Source organism: Rhineura floridana, chromosome 11, assembly GCF_030035675.1.
Source record: "Rhineura floridana isolate rRhiFlo1 chromosome 11, rRhiFlo1.hap2, whole genome shotgun sequence".
In the NCBI taxonomy this organism is placed as follows: Eukaryota; Metazoa; Chordata; class Lepidosauria; order Squamata; family Rhineuridae; genus Rhineura; species Rhineura floridana.
In genome coordinates, this window is record NC_084490.1 from 20,984,479 (window position 1) to 21,006,266 (window position 21,788).

The window sequence follows — 21,788 nt, forward strand, 5'->3', positions numbered from 1 at the left end:
ACATTGGTGCTGACTGCAGGCAACTGATCACAGAGAGATTGTATGCAACAGAAAGGAACTGACTGCTGACGAATCACTGTTGTATTTCACAAGCTGCAAGTTCCCCCAGTGGAGATCTTTGTTCTCAGGACAGACAGAGCTGAGAAAAAGACTTTCCTGGTTACAGAGCTGAGTGGCCCCTCAACATGAGATTTCCTTTCAACGTATTCTTTCTTGGTTTGTATCCAACATGGAACGATAATGGGACTGGACATGTGCAGTGTCAGGGAGGGAGGGTCACACACTTGGTGTCAGTTCCTCTTGCTCTGTTATTGTGTCACTAACAGAGTCATTTCCTTTCCAGGATGGTGGCTAAATGGGTGGAGCTGGGTGTCCGGAGGTATCAATAGACAAAAAAACAGTAATATTGGGGGTGACAGATGGAGTCAGAGGATGGCAGCTTAATACAATAATTTCTCACCACCAGGGTCTTATCTGTACTAGGGCCCTTCAGTGCTGCTGAGATGTTGCTCTCCCAAAATCTGCTGGAAAAAGCTTTTTATATGAAAAATGTTAAAAAGTATGAAGGGCAAGATAGAACTGTCCGGCACACCTCAGCATAACAGTTATGGAGCTGAGCAGTAGTCCCCCAGCACCCCCTTCTGAAATTGGCCCTTCAGATAACAACAACAACAACAACAACAACAATAATAATAATAATATGTATATCCCACCCTTCCTCGCAAAGGAGCCCAGGGTGGCAAACAGAAACAAACATTTAAACAAAAAACAACATTCTAGAAACAATTAAACATTCTAAGAACAGTTACATTTAAAACATTCAAAAATTAGCGTTAGATAAAAGAATTCTAAAAATGACTGCAAATAAACATCCTTTTGTTCAGTGATATCCGAGTTGCCAGGAGCAGTCTCCTTCAGTCATCAAATGTCTGGGTAAACAGGAAAGTTTCCAGATTCCTCTTAATAGTCAATAATATTAGAGACAGATGCAACTCACTGGGGAGGGCTTTCCACAAATGGGGAGCCACCACTGAAAATGCCTTTTCACAGGTCGATGCCAACCAGGCAGTCACTGGAGACAATACCACCAACAAGATGGTTGATACTGGAAAGGTGCTCCTTGAGATACTTGGGTCCCAAGCCATTTAGGGCTTCATATGCTAGTAGTAACTAATTGCTCCTGGTAGCTCACTGGCAGCCAGAGCAGTGCTTTCAGGACCAGTGACACATCTTCCTATTGGGTTGCTCCACTTATCAATGTACCAGCTGCATTTTGCACTAACTGAAGTCTCCAGACTGTCTTCAAGGGCTGCTCCAGCTATAGTGCATTACAATAGTCTATAGATGGGAAGTCACCAGAGCATGGACAACTGGAGCCAGGCTATCCCGGTTCAGGAATGGCCATAGCTGGTGAATCAGCCTCAGCTGGGCATAAGTGCTCCTAGCCACGGAAGCCACTTGGAACTCTAGTGACAAATTGGAATCCTCGAGTACTCCCAGACCACAAGCTTGCTTCTCCAGGGGGAGTGCAACCCCTCTAAGAACAGGTCATACATCTAATTCCCAGTGAAATAGATCTACCATATCACTGTACCTTCAACTCCCAACTCAAAGATTCTACCTAATAGTATACCAATGACAGTGATGCCCATGATTTAGCATGGTCACACTCCTCCTGTCCTCCAGGCATAGATCATCCATTGGCATGACCCAAGGCAGTCTTTGCATGACTATGGGGCCCTGGGTAACTGAAATAATGCCTGCTCTTATACCAGTCTGTCCAATTTTGAGGTCTTCTTCAGAGGCTCTCCTCTGGGTGCCCCCTCACCAAAAGTGAGATTAGATGGCAACCAGAGGGAGAGAGGGAGCCTTCACGGTAGTGGTGCCCCATTTGCGGAATTCCTTCCTTAGAGAGGTCTGCCATGCCAACACTGTTATTCTTTATGTGCCAGAGTAAGATGCTTCTGTTCTCTCAGGCTTTTAAATATATTATTTTACCAAGTAGTTGTAATTTAGTGTATTTTATCCCTGTTCTATTTTATTTTGTCTTTGTAAACCATCTTGTAAGCTATGCTGAAGGACAGTTACTGTATATAAATCTTACAAACAAATGAACCCAAAGGACTGCTCCATGACACATAAACTAGCCCTTAAACTCATATCATCTTCAGATGTCCTCCTTTATGTAAAAGTCCTCCTACCATCTGGATACAGGGCAGATCTTCATAAGCAGATTTTCCATCTAAAAATGGTCCTTAAATTGTCATACAGTAAATTAAAAAAAAAGAATGTTATGTAAATGACCTGATAAAGCCAACAGGTAAACAATAAACCATTTGAGGGGAGGGAAACTGTCAGAATTAGCAGTAACTATGATGGACTCATATCTTCCTCTCTGCCATCCTTTGATGATCACATTGGGGACGGGGAGAAGAGAGCGAAGGAGACTTTGCCACTCTTCTCAGCTAATGTGGGATTGAGATTGTAGGTGGAGCCAATGTTGATAGCCCCCTCACCTCTTGTGCAATTGAAAATACAGATGGATAGGAAGTGAATGGAGAGAAGCTTCTCTCCTCCTCTCATAACATTCGAACTAGGAGTCATCCAATGAAACTGCAAATGGTAGAAGATTCAGGACCTTCAAGAGAAAGTACTTATTCGCAAAGCACATAAACTACGGAATTCACAGCATTCTGGGCTACATAGTCCTTTGACTTGATCTACCATGGCTTTTCTTATGGTCTTGCAACCCATATTAAAGTATCTTTACCGATCAGATGGATTTTTTAAAAAATAGTAAACTGGTTAATATATATTCTATTGGCTAATGTCCTTAATCTCTATACTGGGGTAATGTGTGTTCTAATCCAAATCTGGTCTCATGTGTGAACCTTGGAGCTGCTGGATTCCCCCCCCCGGGGGGGGGAGTGATTCTCAGACCTCTCAGCTGTACCAGGCTGGAGCTAGCGCTGGAAAAAGTAAAACAAAACCTCCTCTGCCTCACCTTCTTCCTTGTCCTGCAGGAAGCAGCATGGCTTTCCCTAAGGCAAAGAATCTGGCTGAGTTTAGACTCCTCTGTAAACAACTATCTTTGCGGTTTTATTATTTGTTTCCTTGATTTATGAGCCACTCTGAGAGCCGTTTTGGCTGAAGAGTTGGGTAAAAATGCTTGAAGGCTGCAATCCAATACATGGCTACTCAGAAGTAAGCTCCATTGGGTTCAATGGGACTTACTTCCAGGTAAGTGTGTATTGGATTGCAGCCTAAGCCTTACTACTTAAAGGAAGAACCTTCAAATGGCTTCCATTTTACTGAGCTAGACTGTTGGAGACACTCCCAAATCTCACATTTACTCTCTTTCCCTTCCAAGAACACTTTGGCAAACCTACCATCTCAATGAGTCCTAGTGAGGTGGTCACCCTGGGGAGAAATGTCACCATCTGCTGTAAGAGTGAAGTCTACCAACAAATGGAGTTCTATCTGCACCAAGAAACTTCTTTGGGTACTCCGAAAACTGTTGATACCAAAGGGGCAAAGCTGTATGAGGTTGTGTTCACCATTTTAAATGTCAGCATATCACATGCAGGGATCTATTGGTGTAGATATCACTCCTATCCAGATGGCTCACAATGGTCAGATGTAAGTGAACGTGTTTTCATCAACATAGCAGGTGAGGTTCTGTCTTGATAATCATAAATCATTTCCACAAATGACATTTATGAGTTTTACATTTTCTGCATCTGAAAATCACATGGAAACTATACTTTTTTAAAAAAAAAATTGCATTAGATTTAAGAGGCTCTCCCAATAATTTCTGCTATGCTTAAAGATGCACTTTGTGTCTGGATTCAGCAGGATACATGTTGTAATTTAAACTAAGCTATATGACTCATGGACTGCCTTACATTTTCCCACTTTCAGATCCCAGGCTCCAAAAAGCCTCCATCAAGCTGCAATCTAGTGGCCAGCCTGCTCTAGACAAGAATGGCACCATTGAGTGTCAGGGGCCAGAACCTGGTTTGATCTTTTCCCTATACAAGTCCAGAAACCTGGCAGCATCAAGGCTAGCAGAGGCAAACACATACACAGCCACTTTTCCTTTCCTCATGTTGAGTTCGGAAGATGAAGGGAGCTATACCTGCTGATATCATTGCAAAGAAAATCCATTTGTCTGGTCACAGCCAAGTGACCCTATAGACCTGGTCTTGAGAGGTAAGACAAAACACATGGCATAACTTTGCTTTTCCCACTGTTTCTGGGCAGGTATAGCTTTTCCAGGGTGGTCCATACATTGGTAACCTCAGAATTAGACTTCCATAATTCATGGCAGGCTGGACTACCCTTGCACCTGGGTTAGAAGTTGAAGCTAGTGCAAAATGCAGCTGCTAGAGTGCTTAGTACAGCCTTTCCCAACTAGTGGGCCACCAGATGTTGTTGGACCACAACTCCCATCAGCCTCAGCCAGCATTGCCAATGGTCAGGAAAGATGGGAATTGTGGTCCAACAACATCTGGTGGCCCACTCGTTGGGAAAGGCTGGCTTAGTAGGACACCCAGTTTTACAAGCATTACACCAGTGTTGAAAGATCTGCACTGACTGCCTATTAGCTTATCAGCCAAGTTCAAGTTTTGTTGTTGATATTGAAAATCCTAAGAACCAGAATACCTAGCAGACCACTTCCCTTGGTGCAGATCAAGTTAATATTAAGATCTTCTGAGAAGATCCTGCTTGTCATTCCACTACCAACAAATGTCACTTGGTGGCCCCCTCTACAATACTCGACCTTAGGTAATTTGTGAGGCAGTGATAATAATGACCTCGCTGTGGGTCCCCTTTCCAGCCTCTGATTTGGAATCCTATGCCTGGGGGCTGGCTCTGCTAGCCAGATGAAACTCCTTTGTTAATCAAATAGAGTGGCCAGGTAAGATAATGGGCTCTATCAGTTGCCCAGCAACTGCTGAATGGGCCAGGAAGATTCTTTTGTCATTGAAACTCTTCAGGAGAGCCTCCCCCCTCTTCCTGGAGCCTAGCAGAGGCATGTAGTTTGAAGAGGCTTGTAGTTTGAGTTTTGTCAACAGAATTGCTGGGAACTGGAAGGCAGGCAGAGAGGCTGGCTCTCTGCACCATGGCATTTGGGGTGCCTCCTGTAACCCAGATGGAAAAGCTGGATATTGGATCGCTGATGCATTGAACCCCTCCATTTTTGAGCTCAGGTTGGAATGTGTGTAAATAAACAAACGATATTTCATAAAGACACTGCAGTCTCCACTGACCTTCTTCCCAAAGGAAACCAAACCCTGAATAAGCGTAGGCACCCCCAAAATCAGCATGAAAGGACTGGAGACACAAAAACAAGGGATGTGCTAAACTTCATGGTCACACAAAGTGGCTTTTGCAAGCTCTTAACTTCCTCTGGTGTTGCAGTCTGTGACTCTGAGCTAATGGGGGTGTGGTTGATCAGGCAGAATAGGGAGGGGACTATGATCTACTCTGTATTGTCAGATCAGAGGGAAATTGTAGGTCCTGCCAAAGAGTCGTGTCGCAGAACGTTGCTGGATTTCAACATCAACAGCCTCCAGCGAAGATACTCATTCAGGAGACAGTGGAGCTAGGAGCAAAGACCGCTGGCTACAGGAACACCACCACCACCACCATGAGGTTTTCTTTCAATATCCTCTTTCTTGGTTGGTATCTCTTCTGGAAGGGTTGTGAGACCACAGCATGTGCCAAGGCAGGGTGGGGACTTCAGAGGCCCAGCTTCAGTTCTGTTGCTCAGATATTTTTCTCTAATGGAATCCTCTCCTTTCCAGGGTGTTGGCTGACCAGGCAGTGGCAAATGTCTAGAGGTGAGTGCAAGTCAACAACAACAAAAAGAAGAATGGGGGGTGAGAGGTGGGGCAGAATGGGAACTAAATGCCATGGCCTCCTCCAGTCACTCTTCTCTCACCACTGAGTGATAAGTGGCACCTGCCAGAATAGAACATCCCCTGTTCTGTACAAGTGTTGCAGGTATAGGAGCCACAAGATAGCCTACAAGGATCTCAGTTCTCCCAGTATAAATCCACACTGAAATCGCAGGGAGGGCAACTGATAGCTTCTGATGTCAGTTATCATTTCCACAAGCTGCTGCTTCTGCTAGTGATGGGAGTGCCAATCTGAGTACTAACTAGCATGGGCTGATTGGTGCCATGAGATTGGACAGGAACACTCTTTTGGTAGGATTTGACACATTTCTTTCTCAACTGATCCCTCTAGCCATGCCCTTAACAGAAATTACCAAGAGGACTTGATTGCAGTATCCCTCCCCTGCTGCTCTTCCATATCAACTGATATTTGGGTGCGTGTTTCCTCTGATCCTAGACTAGTAGGCACCAATATCCTCCAGGGACTCAGTCTCACTTGTGTGAGCTTTCCATCTGATCCACAGGATAGGAAACAATCCCTCCTGTTGCTCACTTCGGTATCTTTTTCTAGTGTGAAAGGGCTGTTTGGATAAAGGGTTCTTTAGTCCTCTTCTCTCCATAGTAAACAACAACGGAGACCAAAGCAGAATCTTCTCCATATCATGCACCAGCTCTTTCATTGTCTCCCAGGGGCACGAATAGCAACAGGTACTGTTATGCATGCCTCCAGTGTCTTGGGCTGGCTCCTGCAGGAAAGTGAGCAGCTGAGATGAATAAAGGACCATTGTGATAGACCCTCCTCCTGCCTGCCTGCCCCTTTCCCCCTTTGCTGTTCCCAGGGACGAGGGAATTAAAGAGTCCTTTGCCTCTCTCTGAGCTCCTGCAGGAGTGAGCCGCTGATTGAAGTCTAAGTTGATGGCCATTTAGCTCTTGCTCAATTTAAAATACGATTCCTACTTTGAAAAAATGGGGTCCAGAAATGCATTAATTGACAAGTATGTGTCAATTGGATAACATCACAAATGTATATATCACAATCCTATGGATTTTAGTACTCTGATACAAACCAATCTATAAAACTCCCAGCAGCATGCAGATGTCTCCAGTATTGCAAAGGGAAACTGTTGCAAGTGCTCCACCTTCCAAATCTCACTCCTCTTTCTTTTTAGGAGAACTTTATCCAAAGCCTTCCATCAAAGTGAGTCCCAGTCCTGAGGTCAACCTGCAGGGGGATTTCTACATTGACTGTGAGAGTAAGGGTTACACCGGAGCAACCTTCCATCTCTTCAAGGAAGGGATTTCAGAGCCTTTGTATTCTAAGCCTGCTTCATTGGATGCAGTTGAATTTCCCATTTTTAATAACAAGCAAACAGATGGAGGGATCTACCGATGTACATATTGCTTCAAAAATTATTATGATAGACAATGCTCAGAATACAGTGATGAAGTTTCCATCAACACAAGAGGTGAGAGCTTAGCTCTGTCTGTAGCCCTACTCAGGGATTGCTCACTGGTAGAGCTTAGCCTCATTGACGGCAGAGCAGGTTTGATCTTTAAGCCTCACCCTCAGTGTCACAACTACTTTCGGCAACAGTCAGTTGTTAAAGTCACTTGGTTGTCTGCAGAGAAATCTACTGCGTGAACACTTACTCACAGGTGGGGGCTCTGCATGTTGGAGACATTTGGTTACATAAGATAAGTGAGAATTTCTCTACAAACAACCACACAGAACACGTTTTTACTTTCATTCATTCATTCATTCATTGAATTTATATCCCACCCTTCCTCCTGAAGGAGTCAATGGTGGCAAACACCTTTTTAAAAAACATTCTAAAAACAGTTACAGTTGAAAACATTTTTTCATCCAGTGACTCAGGGTTACCAGGAGCAGTGTCCTTCAGCCACCAAAAGTCTGGCTAAACAGGAATGTTTTCAAGTTTCTCCTGAAAGTCAATAATGATAGTTGCAGAAAGGATTGTCCATGTTGGTGGCAGGGTTCAAAGTATGGCCCTGCTCTGCTGTTAACGTGACTATGTCCTACCAGCGAGTAAAACCTAAGTAGAGTTCTTGTGTGCCAGCTTTACAAATAACACAAAAGCGGATGTTGGATTTTTTACACCTGTAAATTAAAAAAGAAAGACTGCACTGACTAAAATATACAATTGATTTAAATACAATACCATTAGAAGTTTGTGCCAGACTACAAGATGTTTTCTGCAGCTGGCTTCATCGTACACTGAGTTGAACTGGATGCTCTGTGACTCCATGAACTGTGCAGCATTAGTCTTCCCCTAGACCCCAGCCTACCCAAAATCTCTATGAAGGTGACTCCAAGGGGAAAACTTGCAGCAGCAAGAGAGACTAAGGGAAAATCCTCCCTCTATTGTGCACCAGCTCCTTATTCACCTCCCAGGTGCATGAATAGCAACATAGGATTCAGTGCACTCCCTAGAGTGTGTGAGACTGTTGGGACTCTAGGAGTTAGTATCCCCAGGTATGGGACAGGGGGATGACACTTGCCTGCAATAGCCTAGATGAAAGATGGGGTGGAATGACTGTGGAAGGAGTTCAGCTGGATGGCATGAATTATTATGATGTGCCCTTTGAGTGTGAGCAGGCTATAGCAGGTCTGTGGCTGGTTTGTTGGTTGGTTGAGCATCTGTGATCACCTTCAAGAGAGTGGGTTTCAGGCAGAATATGCCTGGGAGGGGGAAGAAATCTTGAGAGGTCCACAGCAGCATGGCCTATCTCAGTGATGGGGGGGCAGGCTTGACCGGAGGAGGGAGCATCAGAGAGGGGAGTACAAGTACTTGAAGCCTGTGACCCTCACACGCTCCTACATATCCTTGGAACCACTGGATGCTCTACCATCCACACATCCTCGCTTTTGTTTTTCAAGCATCTCTCAAATACCTTTTTAAGCTGACTGGCATTTGCAGCTGTTTAAATGTATATATGCCAGTCACATTAATGATCACCTGTACTGTTTTAATGGTGTTTTGTTTTAACATTGTACACTGCCTTGATATTTTATGATATGGCGGTATAGAAACCCTGTCATAAATAAAATAAACAGGCACTGTTCTACATTTCTTCTGTGTTATGGCTCATGCAGAAGTGAGGGCTGAGCTCCAAAAAGACCACTGTGGTGGACCCTTGTTGTTCCTGACCTTGAGGACCCTTGAAGAGCCCTTTGCCTCTCTCTTAGCTCTTGTATGAGTGAGTCAGTGACTGAAGTCTCTGTTGATAGCCCTCCAGCTCTTGCTCAGATCTCGTCCTTCAGCCCTTGCTGGTCAGAAATGTACATAAACTGATGAATATGTGCTCTGTTTAATAATGCCACAAAGTGATTAATCTATCACAAGCCCATGCATTTTTTGTACCCCGATACACATTCAGTCTCCTAAATTTTCAAGAGCAGGCAAATGTTTCCCTTTTTACAGAGTGAGACTGTGGCAGATGTTCCGCCTTCCAAATTTCACTCCAGTTTCCTTTCTTTTCCAGGAGAGTTTTATCCAAAGCCCTCCATCTCTGTGACACCCAGTCCTCAGGTCATACTTGGGACAAATTTCTTCATCTACTGTAACAGTAAACATTACCAAAACGCAGCTTTCTATCTCTTCAAAGAAGGCATTTCAGAACCTTTGTCTTATGAGGTTGCTTCAGGGAGTATAGCTGTATATTTCATTTTGGATGCCAATCAAACAAATGGAGGAATCTACCGGTGTGTATATTGTTTCACTGTACATCATGGTAGACAATGCTCAGGTTTAAGCGATGGACTTTACATCAACATAGCAGGTAAGAGCTTAGCTCAGTCTTTGTATGAAATTTTCACAAAAGACACTGAAGTGGATGTCAGATGTAAAGGAAAAGCTGCATGGCCTAAAATATCCACGTTCTCTCTTCCCCTTTTATACCATTTTTAACAACATTTTTCCAGGCTGTGACAGACCACCATAGGGAACTATACCTCTGTAATGTCAATTGCTGTCACCACCTCAGCCTTTGCCTAGCTTTGAAGGCACTTCCAAGTTATGGTGTTTCTCAGAACCAAGGAAATAACATGGCTCACTTCTCACCCTCAGCTGAACCTAACCCTGCGATGCTCATACACCTCCCCTTGCAAGTATATAGTTTAGACTTAAGCTGGCTAGATGTGTGGGTAAGAGAAGATCTAGCTGTGTACCAGCTCAGTCAGCCTCAGGTTTCTGATTTTAAGTATTTTATTCAAGAAGAAACCACACCAAACAAGAACAGCCATTTCATAAAGGAAAGAGCCATTTCATAAAGGAAATTCATGTTTTTTTAAAATATCTTATACTGTCCCAATCCCAAAATAGGTCTCTAGATTTATAGTTAAGGTTGGGGGAGAAATTTGGTTTGGTTCATGAACCTACCTAATTTGCACTTCCTGACGCAATGTGCTAGCTGAAATGAAGCTGTCCTTCAAAATCCACATTTCCCTGAATTTTGCAATGTAGGTCACCCATGAAAACATGCAAAATGTGTATATCAGGGAAAGTTTAAAAAATGAATATATTCATGAAACTGACACACATTAGAGGAAATTGGGAAAATGTGTATATTAGGTGATGTTTGATACAAAACTGTATATATTAGAAGTGTGCATTAAAATACTGATGAATTTTCGTGAGGTTGTGGAAATGTGGAAAATTGAATTTAGCTTTGGAAAAATGAACAACAGAGAGAAACCTAAACTGACAGTTTCATCCACCTCTACATACAGCCTCCATTGACGAGGGAGAAGAGCCGTAGCTCAGTGGTAGAGCATCTGCCTCACATGCAGAAGGTTCCCAGTTCAATCCCTGGCATCTCCAAGTAGGAGATTTAGATAGTTTGGTAGACAGTGCTGGGGAGGAGTCAGTGGTCGTGGTGCACGTTGGCACCAATGACATGGGGAAATGCAGCCGTGAGGTCCTGGAAGCAAAATTTAGGTTGCTAGGTAGGATGCTGAAAGCCAGGACCTCCAAGGTGGCTTTCTCTGGAATGCTACCGGTTCCATGCACAGGACCAGCCAGACAGGCACAGCTTTGCAGTCTCAATGCATGGATGAGACGATGGTGTCGGGAGGAGGGGTTTGGATTTGTTAGGCACTGGGGAACATTTTGGGACAAGCCGGGCCTGTACAAAAGGGATGGGCTCCACTTGAACCAGAATGGAACCAGACTGCTGGCACTTAAAATTAAAAAGGTGGCAGAGCAGCTTTTAAACTGACTAAGGGGGAAACCCGACAGGGGCTGAGGAAGGTCCGGTTCAGAATAAACCTCCCCCCTGGGATAAAGACCAAAGAAATGATGAAATTTTAAAAGGGGTAGGACTAGAAGTAGGCATTGTGAGAGCAGGGGCACAGGATATCAATTCAGAAGGGCAAAATTACCACAGGCCAAACCAAAAGTGCCAAAGACACTTGAAGAGAGACACTGCTTACAAGCACCTGTACGCTAATGCTAGGAGCCTCCGAACCAAGATGGGAGAACTGAAGTGCTTGGTCTTAGAGAAGAGTATTGATATAGTGAGAATAACGGAGAGCTGGTGGAATGGAGAAAACCAGTGGGATGTGATACCTGGATATTAACTATATCGGAAGGACAGGGAAGGACGTATTGGTGGCAGAGTCGCTCTATACGTGAAAGAAGGCATTGAATCCAGCAAGCTCGAAACCTCAAAAGAGGCAGACTCCTCCACAGAATCGTTGTGGGTGGTGATACCATGCCCCAGGAGGGATTTAATACTGGGAACGATCTATCGTCCCCCTGAACAAAATGCTTAGAGAGACCTTGAGATGACATATGAAATTGAGGAAGCATCCAAACTAGGAAATGTGGTAGTAATGGGTGACTTCAACTACCCAGACATAGACTGGCCGCACATGTGTTCCAGTCATGACAAAGAAGCAAAATTTCTAGATATTCTAAATGACTATTCCCTAGACCAGTTGGTCATGGAACCGACCAGAGGGACGGCAACCCTGGACTTAATCCTCAGTGGGGACCGGAACCTGGTGCGAGATGTAAGTGTTGTCGAACTGATTGGGAGTAGTGACCATAGTGCTATTAAATTAAACATACATGTAAATGGCCAATTGCCAAGAAAATCCAACACGGTCACATTTGACTTCAAAAGAGGAAACTTCACAAAAATGAGGGGATTGGTAAAAAGAAAGCTGTAAAACAAAGTCCAGAGGGTCACATCACTTGAAAATGCTTGGAAGTTGTTTAAAAACACTATATTAGAAGCTCAACTGGAGCGCATACCGCAGATCAGAAAAGGTACCACCAGAGCCAAGAAGATGCCAGCATGGTTAACGAGCAAAGTCAAGGAAGCTCTTAGAGGCAAAAAGTCTTCCTTCAGAAAATGGAAGTCTTGTCTGAATTTAGAAAATTAAAAGGAACACAAACTCTGGCAAAAGAAATGCAAGAAGACAATAAGGGATGCTAAAACAGAATTTGAGCAGCACATTGCTAAGAACATAAAAACCAACAACAAAAAATTCTATAAATACATTCAAAGCAGGAGACCATCTAGGGAAGCAATTGGACCCTTGGATGATAAGGGAGTCAAAGGTGTACTAAAGAACGATAAGGAGATTGCAGAGAAGCTAAATGATTTTTTTGCATCTGTCTTCACAGTAGAAGATATAGGGCAGATCCCTGAACCTGAACTAACATTTGCAGGAAGGGATTCTGAGGAACTGAGACAAATAGTGGTAATGAGAGAGGACGTTCTAGGCTTAATAGACAATATAAAAACTGACAAATCACCGGGCCCGGATGGCATCTACCCAAGAGTTCTCAAAGAACTCAAATGTGAAATTGCTGATCTGCTAACTAAAATATGTAACTTTTCCCTCGGGTTTTCCTCCGTGTCTGAGGACTGGAAAGTGGCAAATGTAACACCAATCTTCAGAAAGGGATCTGGGGGGATCCTGGAAATTATAGGCCAGTTAGCTTAACTTCTGTCCCTGGAAAACTGGTAGGAAGTATTATTAAAGCTAGATAGCACATAGAAGAACAAGCCTTGCTGAAGCAGAGCCAGCATGGCTTCTGCAAGGGAAAGTCCTGTCTCAGTAACCTATTAGAATTCTTTGAGAGTGTCAACAAGCATATAGATAGAGGTGATCCAGTGGACATAGTGTACTTAGACTTTCAAAAAGCGTTTGACAAGGTACCTCACCAAAGACTTCTGAGGAAGCTTAGCAGTCGTGGAATAAGAGGAGAGGTCCTCTTGTGGATAAGGAATTGGTTAAGAAGCAGAAAGCAGAGAGTAGGAATAAACTGACAGTTCTCCCAATGGAGGGCTGTAGAAAGTGGAGTCCCTCAAGGATCGGTATTGGGACCTGTACTTTTCAACTTGTTCATTAATGACCTAGAATTAGGAGTGAGCAGTGAAGTGGCCAAGTTTGCTGATGACACTAAATTGTTCAGGGTTGTTAAAACAAAAAGGGATTGCGAAGAGCTCCAAAAAGACCTCTCCAAACTGAGTGAATGGGCAGAAAAATGGCAAATGCAATTCAATATAAACAAGTGTAAAATTATGCACATTGGAGCAAAAAATCTTAATTTCACATATACGCTCATGGGGTCTGAACTGGCGGTGACCGACCAGGAGAGAGACCTCGGGGTGTAGTGGACAGCACGATGAAAATGTCGACCCAGTGTGCGGCAGCTGTGAAAAAGGCAAATTCCATGCTAGCGATAATTAGGAAAGGTATTGAAAATAAAACAGCCGATATCATAATGCCATTGTATAAATCTATGGTGCGGCCGCATTTGGAGTACTGTGTACAGTTCTGGTCGCCTCATCTCAAAAAGGATATTATAGAGTTGGAAAAGGTTCAGAAGAGGGCAACCAGAATGATCAAGGGGATGGAGCGACTCCCTTACGAGGAAAGGTTGCAGCATTGGGGGCTTTTTAGTTTAGAGAAAAGGCGGGTCAGAGGAGACATGATAGAAGTGTATAAAATTATGCATGGCATTGAGAAAGTGGATAGAGAAAAGTTCTTCTCCCTCTCTCATAATACTAGAACTCGTGGACATTCAAAGAAGCTGAATGTTGGAAGATTCAGGACAGACAAAAGGAAGTACTTCTTTACTCAGCGCATAGTTAAACTATGGAATTTGCTCCCACAAGATGCAGTAATGGCCACCAGCTTGGATGGCTTTAAAAGAAGATTAGACAAATTCATGGAGGACAGGGCTATCAATGGCTACTAGCCGTGATGGCTGTGCTCTGCCACCCTAGTCAGAGGCAGCATGCTTCTGAAAACCAGTTGCCGGAAGCCTCAGGAGGGGAGAGTGTTCTTGCACTCGGGTCCTGCTTGCGGGCTTCCCCCAGGCACCTGGTTGGCCACTGTGAGAACAGGATGCTGGACTAGATGGGCCACTGGCCTGATCCAGCAGGCTCTTCTTATGTTCTTAGGACTGCAAGAGACTCCTGCTTGAAACCTTGGAGAGCTGCCACCAGTTGACGTAGACAACCCTGAGCTAGATGGACCATTAGTCTAACTTGGTGTAATTCAGTTTCCTATGTTCCTTTAGGAGGATCTTGGGATCTAATCCTGATAACTTCTGTTTATGGCAAACTGAGACTGAAATCCCACCTCAAACTATTAATTTTAAAGATGAGTGCAGGAGGAGGAAGTGGATGAGCAAAAGGGTTAGTGCAGTTTCCAGTGAGGGGGAATCATGGCTGTTTGCTCAGTCCACACATAGGCAGGAAATAGGGATGGAAGGATCTGTCAATTCTGGTTCTCTCAGTTTCTCATTTTTGCAATCTTACATTTGGTTCTCCACGTTTCTGCAGCAATTTGTGATTTTTTTTAAAAAAAATCCTCATGAAAATTCTTCAGCATTTTAATGCAGATTTTTCCTAATACATTTTTGTGTGCAGTTTTGACTAATGTACAATTTGTACAAGCAATTTATCCTAATATAATGCATTTTTGTATATTATTTTCACCAATATATTCATTTTCTGCACACTTTCCCCTAATATATACATTTTTGTAAACATTGCTTGGTTACATCCTTCCTACTTTCTGGGGAACTAACAAATTGCACTCCCAGTTACTCCTCATCCAGTGTACTCCCACCTCTGCTATGGATAATTTTATTTATTTTATTTATTTATTTTATTACATTTTTAAACCACCCTATAGCAACAAGCTCTCAGGGCGGTGTACAACAGTATAAAAACAAGTTAACATACAAATGAGCATGGGTACAATAGACTATAAAAAATATATAAAACAAGATTAAGACAAATATAAATTAAAATTAAAATTTTAAAATTTTAAAATTTTTAAAATGCCTGGGCAAAGAGGTAGGTCTTTACCTGGCGCCGAAAGGATAACAAAGAAGGCGCCAGGTGTATCTCGTCAGGGAGGGCGTTCCATAACTCGGGGGCCACCACTGAGAAGGCCCTACCTCTAGTTATTACTCTCCGGGCCTCCCTGTACGTTGGAACCCGGAGAAGGGCCTTCGCCGTCAGGCGCAGCGAACAGGTAGGTACATAGCGGGAGAGGCGTTCCGCCAGGTATTGCGGTCCAATGCCGTTAATATATAATAGATATATTCTGTATCTGTCTTGTAGTTTCTTGTGAAATACTGTGTTTTGATGTATTTCCCCCCAAATTGGCTTCAATCCAAATTGAGGAAAAGAACAACCTAGCTGCCTTTTAAGCCAGTAATGTGTATAAAGCAAATACATCAAAACAGTACTTCAACTAAAAACAATCCCCAAGTTACACCCAATCATAAAACGAAACACAACAACGATACAGTGATGATTCCAGCACAGGCAAGCATCAGGCAGAAAAATAATCAGCCGGAGGTCTTTCTGAAAAGCCACATCGCTACCAGAGGCTTGGAACCAATATTGTGATGGAGCCTGATGAACATACCTTGCTTGGCAAGACATTGGCAAGTGACTCAGCAAGTGCAGCCAGTGTTGCTGACCCTTCAGCTGTTGCTCAATTTAAAATTCAGCCCTATTAATGACCAAAAATTTAGGCTGAATGCAGACATACTTAGAAACTGGAACAGGCCACTGCAAGACAAACTCTGCTTCCCACAACCACTGCCTTCTTTCCTATACTGATGCACAAACTTGACCTCATTTAAAATTATTCTCTCCCCATACTTCAAGCAGACTGCCTGTTTTCAGACTTCCCCACCCACTACCTGCATATTTATATGCAATTATTTCTTTTAATTGTCTTCCCACTGTTTTTCTGCCTTTCAAGGATGTTTCTGGGAGGAAAAGACTTCATGACTGACACAAGGGCTAGCCAATCCATTCTCTGCACAGCCCTGCTTTATGTTTGACAAATGTGGTGGCCTATCAGCATGGTGCCAATCTAGCTTCTGCTGTAAACTGAAAGAAAAGGATGTCCTGAGTTATCTGGGAAGGAAGAGAGTATTAATGTCATGCAATATACTCTTCCAAGATGGTGCCATTCTATACATCTTTAGGACCTTAGTCAATAGAGAATATATTAATTAGTTTGATTCTAATTTCTTTAAGTAAGTTATAAAGATGTCACGACATTTCAGATTAAATGCAGTCCTGTGGATATTCAAATTCTGATTCATAGTCTTCTATGCTTCCTATTTTACAGAGTCAGAATGTTGAAGACATAATTGTTTAAACAGCTCTCTTCTCTATTTCATGCAGAACAAATTTATCCCAAGCCTTCCATCTCATTGAGCCCAGGTGAGATGGTCACCCTGCGGGGAAATGCTACCATCCGTTGTAAGAAGGACAAATACCCAAAAGCAGAATTCACTCTACACAAAGAAGTGTTTGAGGGTGTCTCTGATATCAAGAAGACTGAATCAGGTGGTATTTTGTTTCCCATTACCAATGCTAAACAATTGGAAGCTGGCAGCTACCGTTGTATCTATTGCATCAAATCAGACTTGGACTTCTATCAACAATGCTCAAACTACAGTGATAGAGTATCCATCAACATAACAGGTGAGATCCTGTCTTGGTCCTTATACGCAGTATCACAGATGATACTAAATGAGTTTTGCATGTCTGCATCTGTAAATAAAATGGGAAAACTGTGTTAGCTAAAATGTGCTCACCCTTTAATGTCAAAATTCAGCAGCATCACCACATTCACATGTGGCACATCCCTGAGTAAACAATCCTACTGCTGACAGGACTAAGCAGGGTATTTTAATTTATTAAAAAGCTACATGATGCCTTTAGTTTAATTGCCTTTTCCCCTTACTGCTAAATCTCTCAAAACTCTAGTGACGCCTAAGAGGCTCTCATGTCGCCATCAAGTGCCAGAGGCCAGAGTGTGGTCAGCTCTTCATGCTGCCCAAATTCAGACATCTGGTGGCATTACAGGCAGATGACAAAACCAGCTAGAGTCTCAGTATACTTCCCAGCCAGTGGATCAAGAAAAGCCTTATTCATGCCTTCTCTGGCCAGATCAAGAAATCATGCAAGGCAGGTCATGTGGAAGCTCCCTACACATTTTAGAACGGTTCTAACACATGGGAAGCCTTCACAGTTACAGAAAGCTTTTAAAATGTTACAGAAAGCTTTTGTGGATACAGAAGGCTCCCCACTTCACAGTCTCCCTCATAGGAACAGTGGAAATTCAGGTGTGTAGCAAGACAATTTTCATTGGATGGGCAGAGAAAAAATTGGGGGGGCAGAAGGGTTGGGACTAGGGTTGCCAGGTCAGAAGCATCCCAAAACCTGAGATTTTAGGGGCGGCCCCAAATGATGCCATGGGGGCATGCCTGAGTGATGTCACAGGGCAGGCCCGAGTGATGTCCTTAAGCATGATACATTAAGCATCAATCACAGTTGCTTGGAGTGTACAATTAAAAAAACATCTGACTGGAAATTAAGCTAGACATTTTAGCTAAAAGATGGAGCCTGGGTAGGGAACATTTAATCTAGCCTACTTGCTTTCGGCAAGAAGGGTTTAAGTTAGGGTTGCCATATTGCCCGGATAGCCGGGTTTTACCCGGATTCTATGCATGCCACCCGGCGCCCGGCTAGCCTTTTACGTGGCCCGGATTCCCAGCTTTAATTTAAAAAAAAAATAAGTTTCTAGGTGGTCCGGTTATCGAGATATACATAAAAACGTCAGCTACCCCCTCAACTGTTAAATCTTTCTTTAAACAGTACTGTACTATAGCACTTTGTAGCTTTAACCCCGCCCGTTCAGCATTGCAGCCAATCAGGGATTGTGTTTCAGTTTCATTGACCTCAGGCAGTGTCTAGAAAACAAAATGGTGGTTTCACACACACACCCCAGTTCATCTGAAAATCTCATAAATTGGGTAAGTATATAAATTTCAGTTTTTTTTCCTCTTGTGTGCAGGAGTCAGAGCTTGGGCAGTGTTTTGAAAACCTTCCCAATACTTGCTTTTTGTAAAAGCAATGCTAATTCCATATGCCCAAAGTAAATCCCATTTAATTCAATAGGACTTACTTTGAGTAGACATGGTTATGAATGTGCTGGAAATCAATGGGACTTTGGAGTGAATGTAAAAAAGAATTATGTTTGTGTTCTAACTCTTTCTGTCTGCAGTCCTATTTTAAAGCAAGTAGGCAGGGCTTACTTAGGTATTACAGTTTTTATTCTGTAGGAAAGTAATACTGATATTTTTTAAACTAATACTGATTTTTCTGCAATGACCAACTGGTTTGACAATAAACTATTATATGGGCTGTATGTATTTATACATCTGCAGTGTGTGCGTGTGCATGTATGGAGTCTTTCCAACACCCCTGTGAGGTAGGGTTGGAAACCAAGGCAGCTCACAACAAGAAATAAAGCCATAAAACAAGTATAAACAGTTGCAAAACAGCGTAAAGTGGCATGATTCGAAATTTTGGGTTGTGTGAATGAAGTTGCTTATCACTTGAGGTTGCAGTTCTGTCCCTATTTCAGTAAGCCCCACTGAATACGCTGGGACTTGCTTCTGAATAAATAAACTTAGGATTGCACTATAAATATCTTTACAGTTTGTGTAAATAATAAATATATTTGATAGTCATGCTTATATACATATTTCTTCATTTATCATATTTTTGGTTTTTGGTTAGGAATCCTGACTGGTTGTGAGATGCTTAGTTTTTTGCCTTACTCATAGGAATCTTGTTGTGGTTGGTATGGTATTACATTTAGGAAAGTGTTATTGCCTTCTGTGTTTTTTTTTCCTATTTGCATTTCACTTATCTTTAACCTCACTCCGTTACAGCCATAGAAGCAACAGCAGCATATGCAAGATAATTAACTCCCATTAGTGATAAGAACAAGAATTTATAATTATTATTTCAATTAAAACAAAAGGCTTCTCAATACTTTGAAGAGGACCAGATATTTATTTTCTTTCTGAGCCCAGGACTGGGTCTTTCATGATGCCTTGGGGGGGGGGGGAAGAGAGCAGGAGAGTAGTCGATAAGACAGACATCCTGGCATTGGTAATCTAATTAGCAAGGTATGTGTGGGGTTGTTGCACACTTCCAGGCCCAGTTTCATTTTGAGTATGGAGGTGGAACCTGTGTAGATGTGGTTGAGAAATTTTGAGTTAAGCAAAGCTCTGCTTTTATAAAACCTAAGAAACATGCAGATACTTTGAATGTCTGAGTGCCTGCACCAGTGGAATACTGGAGGAACTTGTAAAACTTGCTGCAACAGTATTTAGAACTGAGCATGTGGTGTGAAAGACTCCTTTTCCTAACAGTTTGGCTTGTTTTTCTCCACCCACCACATCTCTGAAATATATTGTATCTGTAATGGTTAACCATACTAAAAAATGTAAATAAGTTTATTTCGGTCAATGACCAGCAAAGGTAACCATACTGCTGCCCTGACTTACTTTATGTTTGTTGCTATTTTGTGTTTTTATTATGTTTTTATATTGATTGTGTATTTTTATTGTTTTTATTATATTTGTAAGCTGTGCTGAGCTCTGTTTTTAACAGCAAAAGGGCAGGATATAAATTCTCTTAATCAATCAATCAATACTCCATAGTGTTGGAAACTAGAGTCTAGGCATTTAGGGCTGAAAATGTTGCTTTTAAAAAAAAGATTTCTCACATCTTTCCCCAGTTTTTGGTGGTAATTCCTAGGCACAAAAACAAAACAACTGGACAATCCAAATAATAATATGCAAATAATTTGCATAATATGCAAATAATATGCAAATAATATGCATAATATGCAAATTAACCTGCCCGGATTTATGGAACTGGAATATGGCAACCCTAGTTTAAGTGCCTTCAGGCCAGGCCAGTCACCAGAAGGCCACTGTAGGAAGAAAGGAGCCTAGTGTTGTGGAGATGTTAGATGGGAGCATTTGGGAGTAAAGATGGATGCCCCTGAAGGCTGCAATTCTAAACACATGTACTAAGGGACTAAGCCCCCATAGAACTCAACAGGACTTACTTCTGAGTACATATAGTTTGGATTGTGCTGTTGGTAAAGCTTGACTAGGGTTCCTCTGCAAAGACATCCATATCCAAGCAGGGTTGGCAACCCCCTGCCTGGAATGCCCTGCCCTTATCTTTTAATGTGGCTGCTCCAAACTTCTTTACAGATTTGACCCTTCATTTCAGAAAGAGGTCTGAGAAATGAGTAAGAGTAAGAAGATTCTCTACCCTTTCTGTCTACATAGATGCTCTCATCCTTCCCCTGTGCCCAGCAGAAGCTCTGGGCCAGGCGGGATGCAGTGGCCCAGAGCAGATTTTGGGGTGGGCACTCCCAGATTCTTATCTTTCCTGTATGTCTTTTTCTGCTTTGATTTTGTATAGATGGTCTCCTCTGTGCCCTGTGCCCAGCAGAAGCTGTGGGCCAGGTGGGACGCAGTGGCAACTCATAGAGGATACCCTCCCCTTTTCTGGGGTATATGATTTGTCCTGTCCTAGAGCAGATTTTGGGGTGGGTACCCCCAGTTACTTATTTTTTTTCGATGTGTTTTTGTCCATTTTGATTTTGCATTGATGCACCCGTGCATGCCCGGTGCCCTACAGAAGCTCTGGGCCAGACGGGATGCACTGGCATCTCGTAGAGGACACCCTCCCCTTTCCTGGGGTATATGATTTGTCCTGGCCCAGAGTAGATTTTGGGGTGGGCACCCCCAGTTACTTATTTTTTTCTACGTGTTTTGGTCTGCTTTGATTTTGCATAGATGCCTTCCTCCACGCCCTGCGCCCAGCAGACGTTCTGGGCCAGGCGGAACGCAGTGGCATCTCATAGAGGACACCCTCCCCTTTCCTGGGGTATATGATTTGTCCTGTCCCAGAGCAGAGTTTGGGGTGGGCAACCCCAGTTACTTATTTTTATGATTTTATGACATCATTATGCATTTATGATAATATCAGAAGCCTGATGATTTTGATTGCATAAATGTATTGTTATTCTTGATGGGGAGAGTTCCCTGATCACAGTGATATATCATACAGGGTACCCCAACATATATTTTGGGGTTCAGAGGCATGTTAAGTTTGGTTTGAAGTTGCTGTAGCTGTCAACTCTTCTTTATTAGTGTTTTGAACTTTCAAGCAAATAAGGAACTGGGAACTAGGAACCAACTTCAGCGTCATATCAGTTAAATAGATTAAACAGTCGTGGGGGGGGCAGCTGACGTTTTGGTGTATATCTAGGGACCCAGACCACCTAGAAACTTAATTTGTTTTTTAATTGAAACTGAGAGTGCAGAGATTAAGGGGTGCTAGCCGGAGAGCTGGAGGGCCCCCCAAAAAACTGGAGACTCTGGCCAAAAAATTGAGACCTGGTAACTCTAGTTGGGACATCGGTCAGTATAAAAGAGGTTTCTAGGGGGGAATTTTTCATAGGTAATGACAAAAATAAACCCCAATTTA

General features: G+C 42.8%; 1 protein-coding gene across 3 annotated transcripts in view; it reads left to right on the forward strand.

The window, feature by feature from the left end:
• The first annotated feature begins 5,507 nt into the window (after positions 1-5,507).
• LOC133367075 (immunoglobulin superfamily member 1-like) overlaps positions 5,508-21,788 on the forward strand; it is a 31,423-nt gene continuing 15,142 nt past the window's right edge. For 2 of the 3 annotated variants that reach the window (XM_061590790.1, XM_061590792.1), the window contains exons 1-5: positions 5,508-5,684; positions 5,811-5,846; positions 7,073-7,369; positions 9,408-9,704; positions 16,602-16,904. In XM_061590790.1, the coding sequence (XP_061446774.1) occupies positions 5,654-5,684; positions 5,811-5,846; positions 7,073-7,369; positions 9,408-9,704; positions 16,602-16,904 (964 nt within the window). In that variant the 5' untranslated portion in view covers positions 5,508-5,653. The remainder of the gene's footprint in view (positions 5,685-5,810; positions 5,847-7,072; positions 7,370-9,407; positions 9,705-16,601; positions 16,905-21,788) is intronic. The other variant, XM_061590791.1, reaches the window with a different exon arrangement.